This window comes from Pelodiscus sinensis, chromosome 2 (assembly GCF_052426305.1).
Source record: "Pelodiscus sinensis isolate ZL-2025 chromosome 2, ASM5242630v1, whole genome shotgun sequence".
NCBI lineage: Eukaryota > Metazoa > Chordata > Testudines > Trionychidae > Pelodiscus > Pelodiscus sinensis.
In genome coordinates, this window is record NC_143053.1 from 221,014,388 (window position 1) to 221,030,444 (window position 16,057).

A 16,057-nucleotide genomic window follows, 5' to 3' on the forward strand; every position below is an offset into this window, starting at 1 on the left:
TCTTTCCTAAGCAAAAACGTTTATCATTCAAATCCATTCCCTTTACACCTAATATCAATATGTGACCACTACCACCAGGTGAAGCTATTTGCAGCCAATGCCTGTTTTAATTTGTAAACCTCTCTTGCATATCCCTAGAATTATTACTCCTCATATGACTTTCCAATACCTGCTCTTGTAAGACTTTTATGTTTCCTTCAATTATGTTTATAAATTGACCACCAAAAGCAGGGTCAGTGTCATATGGATAATGTACAGTGTTTTTCTAATATGGCTAAGCCATACTTGTTTACCTTTTGGGTCATTTTCCTAAATAAAAATTAGCAATTTAGAGTGAAACATGTATACAATTGCATATTTTTCATTCAAATCAAGTTGTTGTATAGGTTGTGAAACTGTGCTAAAAACCAGTACTGGACTTTCTTTGAAAGTTATGGAGTAATGACTTTTTAATATACATTTTTATTCCATGCACTTACCTTAACAGGTTATTTATTAATTAGCATTGCAAAAAAATATGTTTTCTTGGTTTCCATACTTGGTACACAAACCGCAAGGACTCTGTCTAATACTCCACAGAAAAGCCATAACGTAATACAATAAAGATGAATACTTACTACTTATATGTTTCCGAACGAATATATTCAAAAACATGAGACACGCCCAGCTGAAACTGATCTGCTATGGGGGTAACCCAGGGATTATTCTCTGCTTTGAAGACTTGCTTTTGCCCAGTCAAATCCAAGTTACCTGGAAGGGATTAAACAAAAATGAACGTGAAAAGGAAATCTCTTATCCTAGACAAATTACTTACAGTATAGAATTTTCATGTTTTGAAAGAGTCTCACTACAATCTATGCAAATTATAATAATTACAGGTTTAATATGAGGAAAATGTGGGCATATTATCTCCTGCCATACTATGAAATATGGATGTAGAGCTAAATTCCACCCTATCTACTCCATTGGTGTGGAGTACCACAGTACTCACAACCAGGATGAATTTGGCCTAATGAATTTTCAATGTAATTCTACTAGGTTTCAACAAGTTGCACGTTAAGACATCAAAATAAGTCTTAAATGGAATTTAATGACATATAGGCCCTGAGCTGGCTTCTACACAAGGGATCAATTTCACACATTTATCACTAGTACAACAGGTGTGGGTTTAGAATTTGAGGTTTTGGATTCCCAATTTTGTACTTCATTTTCTAGATCAAGAGTTCCCAACTGCCAGTCCACAACCCAGGGCCAGGGTACACTGCCCAGTGCCTCCCCTCCTGCCACAGCTGTTGGTAGAGGTATATCCTGCTCTGCCTCTCAGCCAACCAGCAGTAGGCAGGGGTGGGGTCTCCTCCGGATATAGACAAACAGCTCGCTATGTGGCAGAGGGCTACACGGAGCCCAACATGGCAGTCTTAGCGCAGCTAAAACCCAGGCAGCAGTGCTCAGCGGGCAAATTGGAGGGAATACAGGGCTATGTGAAGGGGGTAGGGGCAGGCACTGGGGACTCAGGGGACAAAGCTAACATTGAGGGTCTCTGGGGACAAAACTAATACCGAGGCTCTAAGGGGCTGATGCTGGGGGGCACTGAAGATGGGGCGAATAGTGGAGGTACTAAAGGGGCAGGGCTGGCACTGATGGGCTTTGGGAACCGGGGGCTGGCATTGGGGTCATCTCTGGGAGGGCTGGGTGCAGCGATGCTCTGGAAACAGCAGGCTGGTGGGGGGCTGGCACTGTGAGGGGTGGTGCAGGGAACTCTAGGGTCAGTGGCTGGTGCTGGAGGGTAGTGCTCTAGAGGTTAGGGCTAGCACTGGGGGGCTTAGGGGACCCCCAGAGACCTTGTGATCAGCTGACTTCATCTGTGGCAACTGCCTGCCATGTAGCTGAAGCTGGTTATATGCAGCAGCTCTCGGGGCCGGGGCTTTTGGCGGACAAGTAACGTTTTCACGTGCATATTCACATATTCATTTGCATAATGAACATGCAAATACGTAAATAAAACATTGCTGGACTGCCAAAAGTTTGCAAATAGGTTTGCCGGTCCACAGTATAAAAAAAGGTTGGGAACCACTGTTCTAGATGACACTAGCTATTCTGGGGCATAAAAGGATCTTTAAATTAACTGTTCACACATACATTTAAAATTATAATTACACTATGGATTTCATGACCAGGGTATACAAAAACAGCTGACAAAATACTCTATTGTAGATGGAGTGACCCCTCCCTCCCCATAGCATTTTTGTGTGTTACCAAACTATGTAGCTTAAAATTAAAGAGGCAAGTCTGAAAGATTTGCCTAACCAAGCTGTTACTTCTATATATGGAGTAAATATGTGCTTATTTTTCAAATTTAAACTATTTGTACATACAGAATGAATATGTATGTATGTATGGAATAGCAAGCTGTCTTTTGGCTGGCTCAGTTAAAGCTCGCCATGCTCTTCTGCATTATATTTAATCCCTAATGCAGCTCTCTCTGTGAAAAAAGGTTATCATAATTAGCGTAAAGCCAGACCATTATACTGTGTGAGAAGATGACACTTGTCTCATACTGGCCTATCAACAAGTTACCATTGCCTCAGCAAAGCTCATCTGTCAGCTGTCTGAGGTATGCTCTGTTTTTAGGTAATAATGCAGGAAGCATTTCACCCCTCTGTCAGTCAGGCAGCAATTGCCCTAACTGCCTTACGCTTCAGTGCTTCTAGTGAGGAGCCTCACACCCATCTCCTTTAATAAAGGACCCAGCAGCACTGGTATTCTAACAAGGATCAGGCAGCAGGATTAAGCAGTGTGACAAAGAGGACCTAATAAGATAGAATCTATGCTGGCTGGCTCAGACTCACATTCACACTGTTCGCTATTCTGTTTTAAGGCACGGGCCACTAGGGAAGCAAGCCAGCACTGTGATTACTAGTAACCCTCTGACCAATGCTCCTGTGAAGATCATACATCACTCAGAGGCTTATTCTGCAATTTCAAATAGGATTTTCCATTTTATTACCTGCAAAAGGATATCACACATTTCTCTCCTAAGCCATCAACTCAGTAAGTGCTCACTTACAATTATAATTATGTAAACACTACAACATGATAAAATGATCAATCTGTGTACAACTTATATAAATGGTTAAATTCAGGGAGATAAATTCGGCCCCATTACAGGGCAAATGCAATTTTTGCTTATGGAAATGGACTACTGTATACATTTTCAAAATCTGACTAGGAAGGTCCTTAGCTGAGCATTCCAAGCCTTCGTTAGTTCAGTAAATTACTGCCCATACTAAATAACTGGGGGAATGCTGCCTTAACTTCCTCACTGTTGTGTTTCCACTGTAGATTTTGAATACTATCCTGATCATTTATATTTAATCAATTAAAGAAATTTTGCCTGATCTAAGATTACATTTTAATTTCTAATTACTACCGTCAGTGCTGACAGGTTCTTTGTCCCAGGATCAGGCCCCGTATTCAATTATTCTACAGTTGGGAACCCTGATGAGCACAGTTACAACACTCACACTATAGAAACTCTTGTATATTTATAGTTTATTAATACAATTAGCACAGTCACAAACACCCCAGTTTCATAAGACACAAATGTACATCCATATTTCCATACCATATACTTACATCATTCCTTCAAGAGCAATCTTAGGTGTTAGCCCATCATCTCTCTCATTACCTTCACCTTCCCCATCACCAGGGGCCCATCATCCAAGGACAATATCATCTTCTCCCTATTGCCCCTAGGCTGGGTCCTACTTCTACACTACGTGACACTGACATGTTTGATACGTATTCAATAGGGGATGTTTCTAGTGTTAAACTGTCCTTTTCCTATAGGTTAATATATCATTGCTCTCAACTTATTATCATGTGTGTCAATTTGTTACCATGGGCATTTGTGGTCATTTATCACATCCTGTGTCCTGATTACTCAGTTCAGCCTGAACCAGTTATTTTGGGACTTTTTAATATAATGATGCATCTGCTGAGTCTGAGGGTATTTTCCCTCCCATCCTATGTGGGTGAAAGGTCCCAGACATAAGTTCCCCTTTGCAGTCCAGGGAAACTATAAGCAAGCTATGGCCCGTGTCTGGATAAGATCAGTGTCTCAACCACGGATGTGCTAACCTTAGCGTCTGCTGATCGTGCAAACGGCCTGTTACAGCTTTTAGCAGATTTCTTGCATTACAGCTCTTAACTATTTCCTCTCTACTAAATCTACCCATTAATATATTAATCTAAATCAACACAATCATATTAACATGATAGGCAAGCAACTGGATAGGCTACAGCAGCGTTTCCCAAACTATGGGCCGCGGCCCAGTACCAGGCCGCAGGAAAAATATACCGGGCCTCAGCGTGGCTGCCAGGGTGTTCCAGGCTCCCAGACTGTCTGTGCAGCACTGGGTTCCTCAAGCCCTCAGCCGGGCTGGGCGGATGCAGCTGTATGTTTCAGGCTCCCGGCAGAGGCATAGTGAGGGTTACCAGGTGAGCTCTTATTGCTGGCTGCGGAGGGGGAAGCAGGGTCAGGGCAGTGGAGGTGCCCAGGGGAGATAGGGAATTGGCCAGCGGAAGCAGGGCTGGCCAGGGAAGACTGCACGGGTGGGAACCGACTGGCGGGGGCAGTGAAGCTGGCTGGGGGAGATCGTAGGGCAGGGTTGGCCGGGGGGGCGGGAGCGGTGAGGCTGGCCAGGGGAGATCACGCGGGGGGGGGGGGGGGGGAGAAGCGGCTCACGGGGAAGTGAGGCTGGCTGGGGCAGACCGCAGGGCTGGCTGGGGAACTGGCTGGTGGAAGCAGGGCTGGCGGGGGGTGGGCAATGGGGCTGGCCAGGGGAGATCACAATGGGGAGGGGGTGAACTGGCTGGCAGAAGCAGGAACAGTGGAGGTGGGCCAGGGGAGATCGCCGGGGGGGAGGAGGTGGGAAACCAGCTCGCCAGGGCAGCCGGGCTTGCCAGGAGAGATTGGGAGAGAATCAGCTGGCGGAGACAGCCGGGCTGGCCGGGGGTTAGGAGGGGAAGAATCGGCCAGCCGTGAGCAGGACAGTTCAGGGCACACGCAGATCCTGAATAAAAATGTAAAAGCAGTGCCTTTTAAATATCCCCACTGCTGACAGTGAGGTTTAAAGGCACTACAATGTGTCAGAATGAAGAAAACCTGGTGCATTCACCATCCAGAATGAAAATATGGATAAAAAATTCCAAAGATGGTGTCAGCTTTCTGAAAATAAATGAGCCCCTTTTCAATACATGATGTGGTGGTGCAGCGTTTTATTGGATTACAGTCCATTTTTCCAGTCCATATTCCCTTAACTTGCTGGGATATTGTGGGTGGCCGTATCAAAAGCTTTGCTAAAGCTGGCTCTGGGGGCTTTGGGAGGACCAAAGACACCATATTTGCATATTTGTAATCTGCTTAATGAATATGCAAGTATGCAAATGAATGTTACAGGTCCTTCAAAAGCTCATGAATGGATTTACTGGTCCCCGTGTCAAAAAGTTTGGGAACCCCTGGGCTACGGCATCCTACTGAAACCACAAAGGTCTTACAGAAAAAGGAGATTTCCCAAACAAAATTATTTTTGATGCATATGTTCAACACAATCTTCCTCTGCTGCTCACTTTGCAAAAAAAAGGGTGGGGGCATTTCCTTTGGATTTGCTTCTGGAAGAAACAGGGCAGCTGCTACTGGGCAGGGATTGGGAGTTTGAATGTCACAAATGTGCTATTAAAGGATCCAGGAACCAGCTATGCTGCTGTAAAATGGGAACCAGTAACCCTCCTGTGGCTCAGGACATTTAGTAGCAAGAGATCAGCTGCTCCCACAGACAGTGAGTGAATCAAAGAGATCTGTCTATGAGGGGAGGAGAAAAGTCTGGGCACCGAGCATTAAAATCCCTCCCCCAAAATAGTACAGCCACTAGAGATGTTAAATTTAGTTTAATCAACTAGTCGATGGATTTTCCACTGACTAGTTGATTAGTCGATAAGTGGGGGAGCCGCAGCAGCCAGGGAGCTAACCCCGCTGTGGCTCTCCCTTTAAATGTATTAAGAGCCTGTTGCAGCTGTCCTGGCTTGCGCTGGGTCCCTCCTGCTGTGCTTCTGATAGAGGCAGCAGTGGGTGGGGAGGAGAGGGGAAAGCAACTAGTCGAGAGACTAGTCAACTATCCGATAAGCTTTTGCTTATTGGATAATCAACTCATTGCTTACATCCCTAACAGCCACCAGACAGTGCATGGTGCTACAGCTAAGCACATGACTCAACAAGCAGATGCAGAGGGTATGACTAGATCACCCCAGCCCTCCCCTCTTTTTGAAATGGGGAGGAAAAGAACAAAGGCAATGAACAGACCACCATCACCAAAAAGGACATACGTATTAACAAGGAAGAAGCAAAACTAGAATCACTCACAAAAATATACAGGCATGCTCATAGAGATTAGATTAATAAAAAAAAAAAAAAAAAATCAGTAAATTTGGAAGATGTCAATTTCACCACACACAAACAGACCAAAAAGTATTTCCAAAGGTAACAACTAAAATGTATAGATAAGCCAAGTACCGGTAATTCATTTCTGTGATTTCGAGTTCTGAATTAGGTTAGTTACATATGGACTAGAAAATGAATACTGAAAACCATGTACTATTTAAGGATATTTATTTTGTATATTTTGACAAGGGATGTTGACCATTTGTTTTTTAATGATTTATAAAGTTTTAAATTTTAAGAACGCTATTCATGTCTGGCCCTTCCTGCACAATTTCCCACAACAGAGAACATTTAAAATAAATCCCCCCCTCATCTCCCAAATGCTTTAAAATGATCAGTATTACCTATCAAAATTATTTAAAAAAATCAAATTCTGTCTGTCAAGCGGACAGATAAACACATGTATTACATTTAGGGACGTAAAAAAATTGTTTAAAAAGGTAATCACGTAATTGCTAAAAATCCTAGCGGTTACACACGCTGTGGGCTCTGCAGTATAACTTATTCTGTAGAGCCCGGAGTACAGGGTGACAGCTAGCTCCCAGTGAGCTGGCTTTGTTGAGGGCTCTGCAACCGGCTCCCCTCACAGACCAGCTCCCGCCTGGAACCCCACACCGCTACCTGTGATACAGAGGCAACAGCACAGGGTGACAGGGGGTTACCCTGGAGTGGGGCCAGAGTGCACTGGCTGCCAGCCCCACACCCAGAGACTAAAGACTAGTCGAGTAACCAATAAGAATTCATGCGGTTACTCAACTAGTCAATTACCCAATATCTAACATCCCTAGTATGCCCTGCTGTGCAACCTTCAGCAAAAGCCAACAGGGAACTGGCGGGGACCTGGGTTGCAACAGGACTGTTCCTGTAAGAACATTTAAATTAAAAATCTCACCACTGCTAAGATCTCACTGCCCACTGCAAGGGTATGCAACAAGCAGTGTTCAAAATTGACACAAAGTGACCAGAAAGAAGCCCCCCACCCCCCACCCTGGTCTGGCAGTGCAAAGCTGCAGAAAAGCTGGTCCTGTGAACATTCCCTTTATCTAGAGAAGGATTTCTTAGATCAGTGATCACCAACCAGTCGATCGGGATCTACCGGTAGATCTTGGAGCCTCTGACAGGTGATCCTGACTGGTGTGGCCAAGAGGCTATCAAGCACTGGAACTTTAGCTGCAGCTGCCCCTCCCCCTATTGCCGTTCACCTCCTGCCCTTTGCCATGAAGCTGCCTCCCTCCACCTGTGATACAGAGGCAACCAGGAGCCTCCTGCTTGCTGTGCAGGGCAGGGGAGGGAGAAGAGGGGTGCTGATGCCAAGGTGCCCCCTATCCCACTGTATCCTATCAGAGCAGAGTGTGTGGGGGAGGGGCACAACAGGATTTGGGATGGAGCTTGTTGGCTGCCTTTAGGAATGGTGCAGGACCAGGGCAGGGGTGAGCCTGCCTTAGCCCCACTGCACCACCACACAGAGGCCACCTGAGGTAAGCAGAGCCCAGCTGGTGCCCACATCCTGAAATCCTACCCCAGGCATGAACCCTCTCCTGAACCCCAAAGCCCTGCCCTAGCCCCCCTGCATCCAAACACCCTCCCAGAGCCTGCACCTAGAACCCCCTCTACCACTGCAATTGCCTGCCCCAGGCTCAGCTCAGAGCCCCTCTCACGCTCCAGATCCCTTAATCCAAGACCAGAGCCTGCACCCCAACCCTCTGCCCCAGCCTGGTGAAAGGGAGGAAGGATGGGGGAGGGACAGTGGGTAGAGTGAGCAGGGGTGGGGCCTCAGAAAAGGGGCACAAAGGAGGCAGGACAAGGGTATTTGGGTTTGAGGTAGATCTTGGATAGCACTTGCATTAAAAAGTGATCTCATGCTTTAAAAGGTTGGAGGCCACTGCCTTAGATGTTACAGTGTTGACTCAGCAGCTCTTATGCCACCTCCTCAGCATAGAGGGCAGAGTCAGGGCAAAAGGTCATGGCAGTTACTCCCCTCTGCACATTTTCAAGCAGCATTATACACGGCATCCCAAAGACTTGAGGAAGTTTCTATACTGCTGTACTACGATCATGCCAAATCCCTTGGATATTTTTAACAAGTCAAACAAAATTGCCTCAGGTAAAAATCCAGTGCTGCAGAATTAATCACAAAGCGTAAGAGTGTTGGAGATTGCACTTGATTTTTGCTTTGTTCTTTCCGACAGCTGAAATGCATTTAAAAGTATCTGTACTTTATCAAAGAAAATTTAGCATTCTTAATATGCTGGTTTTCCGATGGAATACTACCCTGGTGTAAGACAGGACTGTGATTCCCTTCTCAATGAGTGAGAATCAGAAGTAACTAAATACATAGGAGCCTGATCTAAACTAGAAATTTACTTCAGTCCAGCTACATCTCTGAAGAGTGTGACAAAAATCCATAGACCTGAGAGATATTTATACCAACCTAGTCTCCAGTGTAGACTTACACTAGGTCAATGGAAAAATTCTTCTGTCACCCTAGCTACCATCTCTTGGGGAGATGAAGTACCTACATTGACAGAAGCCCTTTCTTTGGCATGGAATATTGTCTACACTAAAAAGCTAAAATGATGCAGGTTCAGTGTTTAAGCATATAGACACACTCATCTAGTCTAAGATGACAAAGAAGTGACATCTCTTTCTAAAATATAGTAATGCCACTGATGGACCAACCCTCAAATGCTTCTCAGCCCCCATTAAGACATCTGAACACTAGCAATTTTTGAAAACAGCCTAATACCTATGTACCCCATTTTACAGCCCACTTTACTTCCTGACTGAACCTGAGGCCTGATTCTCCATTTACAGCTTGTTAAACTAGTGCAAAATAGATGTAAAATGCTATCAAAGAAGGACAATGTCATTTGATCCCTCTACACAGGTGTAAAAGACTACACAAGATCTGAGGAGAATCAGGCCCCTGATTCTGAGCTCACTCATAATGGTGTAAATCAAAATAACTAATTATTTTTAAGGATCAATAATTGGCACTGCTGCTCAGATATAAGACCAGCACAAATCTAAGAAGCACGAGAGTGCCACCAGGCAGAGCTCCAGGTGGCTTTGAACACTCCTGCTCTTCCTCCATCTTTTGGGGGTGGGGACCTCAGAGTCAGTGTTTCAACACTTTGGGGCTCAAATCCACAAGGATGACAGGAGAAGAGGGTGAAAATTCAGGCCCAGGAGATTCAGGGAGAGAAAAGAATGGCAATGAAGGTCAAATAGGCAGCTGCTTTATCAGACTGTATGCAGTATCAGCAATAGGAATCTTCCTTGCTATGAGGAATACTCTGGAGTCCTGGGACTCCGGTTGTGGGTGAAATTCTGACTTCACCATTGAAATTAAAGAAAATATGCTCTGGGGCTGCAAAGGGGTAGGAGCAGGTTTGGGCCAGGTTGTCTGTCCTTGGAACTCAGGAACACCCCTACCCAGATTTAGAACACCATAGGTTGAAAACTAGACACAGCTAGGCACTGGAGAGGTTTAGGCAGGATACAGAAAGACTAGGGTCCTATCAAATTAACGGTTCACTTAGGCCAATTTCATAGCCAAAGGATATTAAAAATCATAAGTTTCACATTTAAAGATTGAAATTTAAAATTTCATGGTATTATTACAGGGGTCCTGAACAAAAGAGGAGTAAGAGAGGAGTGGAGAGAGGAGGTGAAGAGAGGAGGGTATATGCCATCCTTACTTCTGCACTGCTGCTGGCTGTGATTTTGCCTACAGAGCTGGCCAGCTGGAGATCAGTGGCTGCTAGTTTCGAAGGCAGAGCCAGTACCAGCAGCAAGTGAGAAGTAAGGACGGCACAGTATGGTATTGCTGCCCTTACTTCTGCACTGCTGGCTGCAGAGCTAGGTTCAGGGTCAGCAGCTGCCACTCTCTGGCCCACCCCAGCTCTAAAGGCAGCAGAGAAGTAAAAGTGGCAATACCACAACCTCCCTAAAATAACCTTGTGACCTCCCTCACCCTGCAACTCCCTTTTGGGGCATGACACCCCTATCTGAGAAACATTGCTGTACCCTATGAAGTCTGCATAATAAAGGATACTGGGGGCTGCGCTCCCCGCTTGCTACATTTGTCAAACCCCCCTCCATTGTCCACTGCAGCCAGATCATGGCCTCCCCCCCTACTCGTGCCGCAGCAGGAGGGGGGCTGCTACCAGCCTTTCCTGTGACCAGATAGCGGCTGGACCGTGGGGCCGAGGACAGAACAATGTGCCCAAAGGGGGGGGGGGGGGGGGCTAGGTGTCTGACCAGGAGGGAGGGGTCAGGAACAGGCTGGGGCAGGTTGTCTGTCCAGGAGGGAGGATGCAGGAGCAGGCTAGGGGCAAGGTGTGTGGCTGGGCAGAGGAGTCGGGAGCAGGGTGTCTGGCCAGGGGGGAAAGGAGCAGGGGAGGGGTAGGAGTAGGGTAGGGTCAGGGTGTCTGTCCAGGAGAGAAGGTGCTCGGGACTCTTCCCTTCCACTCCCCACAGGAAGCCGGCACTGGTGAAAGGGCAGGAAGGGCCACAAGGCTGAAGTGCCAGCCAAGTGGTGGCCCAAGGTGGGTGGCGGAGTATTGGGGCCCCGGACCCAGAAGTAGAAGTGGCACTGGAGGCTGCCGCCGCCCCACCCCTGGCCTTCCTGCAGGGGAGCCCAACGTGCCCTCCGAGGAGTGGTCAGGGGAAACCCTGCACCATGGCCACCAGTTCTGCCTCTGTGGAGGCTGGGGGGACAGGGCAATGCAGAATGTAGGGCCCTAAGAAAAACCCAACAAGTGGTGAAATAGGTAAGTTCCGACCAGAGAACGTTCACTGACAATCTGCACAAAGATCATAAATAAGTTACAATTTAGGGATGAAAGACAAAACGTAAAAAAAAAATCCAACAGCTTGAGCAGGGAAGAGGAAACATACGTGATTAGATTTTGTTGTTTAGGTGTATCGAATAATGTGATAGGTTTAGTAGAGAAAAAGGAGGCGTCTAGTTTTACTTATAGAATGTCACCAGGAACCCCCAGATGAGTGGATCCTGACTGGCCACTGGGTGAAGTTTGTCAGTATATTGGGAATAATGAGTGTAACAGATTTGCTTGACATACTTATTCTGTTTGTGTTGCTAACAGTCAGATGTTTAGAGCACAACTGTGTAAGTCTCTTTCATTAAGAAAAGATTTCACAGGCCCACACAGCCCCGAGCACAGTTGGTAAGGGTGGGTACTTAAGACAGACCAGGTTTCTCCCTGAGCCCCATGGGTAAGAATAGGTGCCTTATGTCCAAAGCCCTCAGAAGAGAAAGGATGGGGGTACCTAAATTGATTATGTCACGCCTTGAGTCCTTGGCAAGGACTGAAGGGTGAGGGCATTTATAGCACCAATAGATGAATTGGAACCCATTTGGCTTGAGCTTTTGTGTTCGGCCAACCTCCAAAAATAGTTTACTGCTATGCCCAGCATACTCTGCTACTATGAACACTCCCCACAGAGCTATACAATCCTCTGGCTTTCTAATTGCAATCTGACGCTACAGTAAGTGGATTTGTACCAAAATAAATGTTGAATATTTAAACAAAGCCACCCATTTGGTCTCTCACTTTAATCTAGGCTAGTTCATTTCATTGCAATGCCTGATCCAATCATTTGCCCCTATTTACATTTGTAGTGTTAACCACCTTTAAAAATGCTAGGTAATATTTGTCTTTCCTTAATTCTGATGGTATATATTGACATTGTGTGAACATTCACAAACTGCTCAAATGCTTGCAAAAGTCAAGTAATAGGTCACCAAAAGAGATAACTCCTTACTATACAATCAAATCTTGATTTCAGAAAATAAAGCAATGTGATTGCTAACTATCATGCTGACCAGTGACTTCTCACTGCTTTCTTGTGCTCCTTCTGTTGGATGTATCCAGCAGTTCTCTTACCTGAGAGTAAACTCCTCAAAGCAAGGAGTCTCTCTCTTCTGCCTTGGTGCAACATCTAGCACAGTGGAGCTCCAAATCACTATCCTCAATACATATATGAGATGTATGCTGCTTTTCTCCTCACTTCCTACTCCATAAACTCCAAGGAGCATTTATACTACTCTAAAAATAAAAGGTGTATTAAAGTAATTAAACAATTGTGACATTTTAGAAGTGAAAGCTGGCATTCAGCCTAGAAATGTTATCCTGACTGAAATGCCAGCTCAACAATTCTGCATAATGGGCTAAAATTATCCCTAGTGCAGCACTATTAAGATCAACAGTGTTACACCAGGGATAATTTTTTACTCCATACTACCACCTCAGTAACTTTCTTCTGTTTGCTCCATCCCCTCTCCAATCCTCCCACCCCCTTTCCAGCAGTATGCTACTGTAGTGACCTCAAAACTAGTCTTATATGTTACCATGCCAATTTTTCTTACAGGTGGCATTAAGACTGAAATTTCAATGTTCTTTTCTATTACAACTCAGAGGACTGACTTGCTCACACTCTCTCTCTCTCACACACAAATGTGAGGAAAGATCAATTTTATTTTTTATTTAGATATAAATACCCCTGAATCCAATTTTATTAAAGGCTAAGTAAGGGATCAACCTACTACACAAAACCTAAACTTCCGTTCTATGTAAAAATATATTGGTCTTGGTTTGTTTTAGCTTTGCTTTACACTCCAGGGTTTATAGTTTTTATTACTTCAGTGTCATGTGCTTTTCTTTCAATAGCAAAAGAGGAACTGGCATAAGTGGGGGGGGGGGGGGGGGTGGATGAAGTATCATGAATATGTTAGTCATAAAATAGGAACTAAGATACTTAACTGTGAATATCAATATTTAATTACAACAAAAAACAAAAAACAACTGGTTTGTATTTCAGAAAGTTTTATCAAGTAAGACTAATTTTTAAGAACATCTGAACATTTACAGGCTGTGGATTAGCAATTTACATGATGTTCTATAAAGGGTAAGAATTTCTGATTTGAAGCTCTCCATCACTTTTTTTTTTCTTATCCTTCAAAAGAGATGAAGAAGGGTTATTAAAGAAATAAGACAACAGCTCCATGGAAAGATTCTTTCTGTATAAGCCGTGTGTGACTCAGTCTTTCCTGGCATTAGATTAAAAAAAAAAAATCAAAATATTCAATATGATAAACAAACCTATAACTCCATGACATATGTCTAAACTACATTGCTTGTTAACGAGCTTCTAATCATTAAAAGAAAATATCACCAACTAAAAATGAAGTTACACTGAAGCACCCCCATCAGATATGGTGATATTACATATCATTATGCTTTTGTAATTTTACTGTGAAGATCTTTTGCTGTAGAAGTCAGAACCATGACATTTGGATTCACCAACATTTTGGAGCAAGAGGGGGCACAATTTTTGATTGGCCTGAAGTTGACCTTAAATAAGGAAAATAAATAGGTTTGCAGAAAATTTCAAAGCAACACCACCACCAACAACAAACTTCACATTGCTAGCTGAGGGATAAGGGAATAAGTCAATACTTAATCTGCCTGTCCTCATGCCCAAGAAAGCACGACATTTAGAAGAGGAGCTGATTTGTTAGGCAGATTCTTGAGGTCCTACCCAGGAGCAGTGTCCCTCTAAGATTTTCCATCCAATCAGAGTGAGTTTTGTGTTGTGCACCAGTAATGAGGTCCTGTGCGCTTGTTCAGATGTGTTCCATTTTGGCACCCACGTTATTAGCAAATATCATACATATACATACACACACCTATATATATTTATGTTATGGAAGAAAGAATACTAAAACAGGGGATAATTAACATGGTGCACGACTTTAAATGTTTATTTAATATGAAGTCAAATAAAAAGAAAATTAATACTGCGAAGTTTTCAGTATGTTAAATTAGCCTCAAGGCTGCTCTAAGTCTGCAATGTCCAGAGTTCCAATAGAAGTTATAGGAGGCCAAGAATAAGCACACAACAGCACTGCTCTAGTTTTCCTCCAGAATGCCCCTATTCCAAGAGGTTTATGGGGGTGGGGGAACATCACAAAGCTATTTCATTGGCTCTAGATGAGATAGGGAGTCCCCTAGCTACAAAACACCCAAATAGGGAAGTGAGATCACTGCCTTCAGGGTACCTTTATTCCCCTGGAGTGCAAAATGCTTCTAGGGCACGAGAGAATCAAGTCTATTATTCGTTGTTTTATCTGTATTGTGAGGCTTCTAAGGAAACAAAGAGCACTTTCAAATACTAAACAGTATTTATAAATGTTGTTTTACAGACATTAATCTATATTGCCCGACTTGGGAGTATCTCTTCAGATACAGTAGAAGGCTGGTAAGAGCATATCAGGGAGGTCATAATGTTTAAATAGTTGGTATTGCAAAATGTAATAATTTAAGTTATGTATCTAGGTATGTAGGCACACTACAACCTCAGTTATTTTAAAATATCGTGAATGCTAAACAATACATACTTTGCCTATTGCAGTGAATAGTTTTTAATGGAACGGGGCTGTTCATGTGACTACACACAATGCTAGCTAACAAACATTGAAAGAATGGGCAGTGAGCCACCTAACTCAGCCATCTGATCCATTTTTACAGACTCTGCACATACGTGGCATTCCAAAGACCCCTCCTTGTGATGCATGTATCTGTAAAATACCATGCACACCTGTAGGTCTGACCAACAAAACCAACAACTAACGTTGACTGGCCAATCAAGTGTGTAATCAATGTTGTGCAGTTGGGCACACTTTACCAGTGTCCTTCTAAGGGGGCTAACAAGTCTCCCCCCCTTTCCCCGCCCTTCGTGTCTGAACCACGCAGCCCTGATCCCCAGAACACCCACCCACCACGTGACTACGGCCTCAATTCCTGGCAATAGCTGCCCATGCCGTACTGTGTAGGAACATTCACTTAGGCACTCAAATCTTCAGTATTTGTTTTTAATTTTAGTCTCTGCCTTTTCCCCCAGAACTTTTCAGTTAAAAAAAATGGAATGGCTATAATAAAAAACAACAATGTTATAAATACTGCATGCTACTATTGATCATTTACCAGGACTTCCTTTCTTTATTTAAAGCAAGACTTTCTTTACCAGGACTCTCTTTCCTTTCCTTATTTAAACTAAAGACATTTCCAAAACACTCATTTTATACTCTTTTTTTTTTTTCAATTTTCAGAAAAAAAATCCCTACATTTTCTTATTTTCTCCTCTATCTAGTTTACAACAAAACCCAGCAAAACCCAGATATTTTCCTGTTTAGAGGCAGAACTGAATGAATGGTTCATCTAGTCTGGAATCCTGCCTCTGGCAGTGGCTAATTCCAAGCAAGTAAGAAAAAGGTGAAAAATTACCATACCTATGATCAAGGAATGTCTCAACATGCAAAGGGACATCAGTATGATTGTGTGAACATAGAAGTTTGTGCTGGCAGAAATGGGGCCTAAGTATCCTGGCAACAGCTACCAGCCCACCTGCCACGTTGTGGCCCCAACCCCCAGCAGCAGCAATCCACCTGTCTCACGACCACAGCCCCGACCCCCAAGGGCAGCAACCCACCCGTCCGTGGCTCTGACCCCCAGCAGTAGCAACCTGCCCACC

General features: G+C 44.2%; 1 protein-coding gene across 3 annotated transcripts in view; it reads right to left on the reverse strand.

The window, feature by feature from the left end:
* Positions 1–16,057, reverse strand: part of RSU1 (Ras suppressor protein 1) — a 158,836-nt gene that overhangs the window by 73,344 nt on the left and 69,435 nt on the right. For all 3 annotated transcript variants that reach the window (XM_075922459.2, XM_075922461.2, XM_075922462.2), the window contains exon 8: positions 618–750. In XM_075922459.2, the coding sequence (XP_075778574.1) occupies positions 618–750 (133 nt within the window). The remainder of the gene's footprint in view (positions 1–617; positions 751–16,057) is intronic.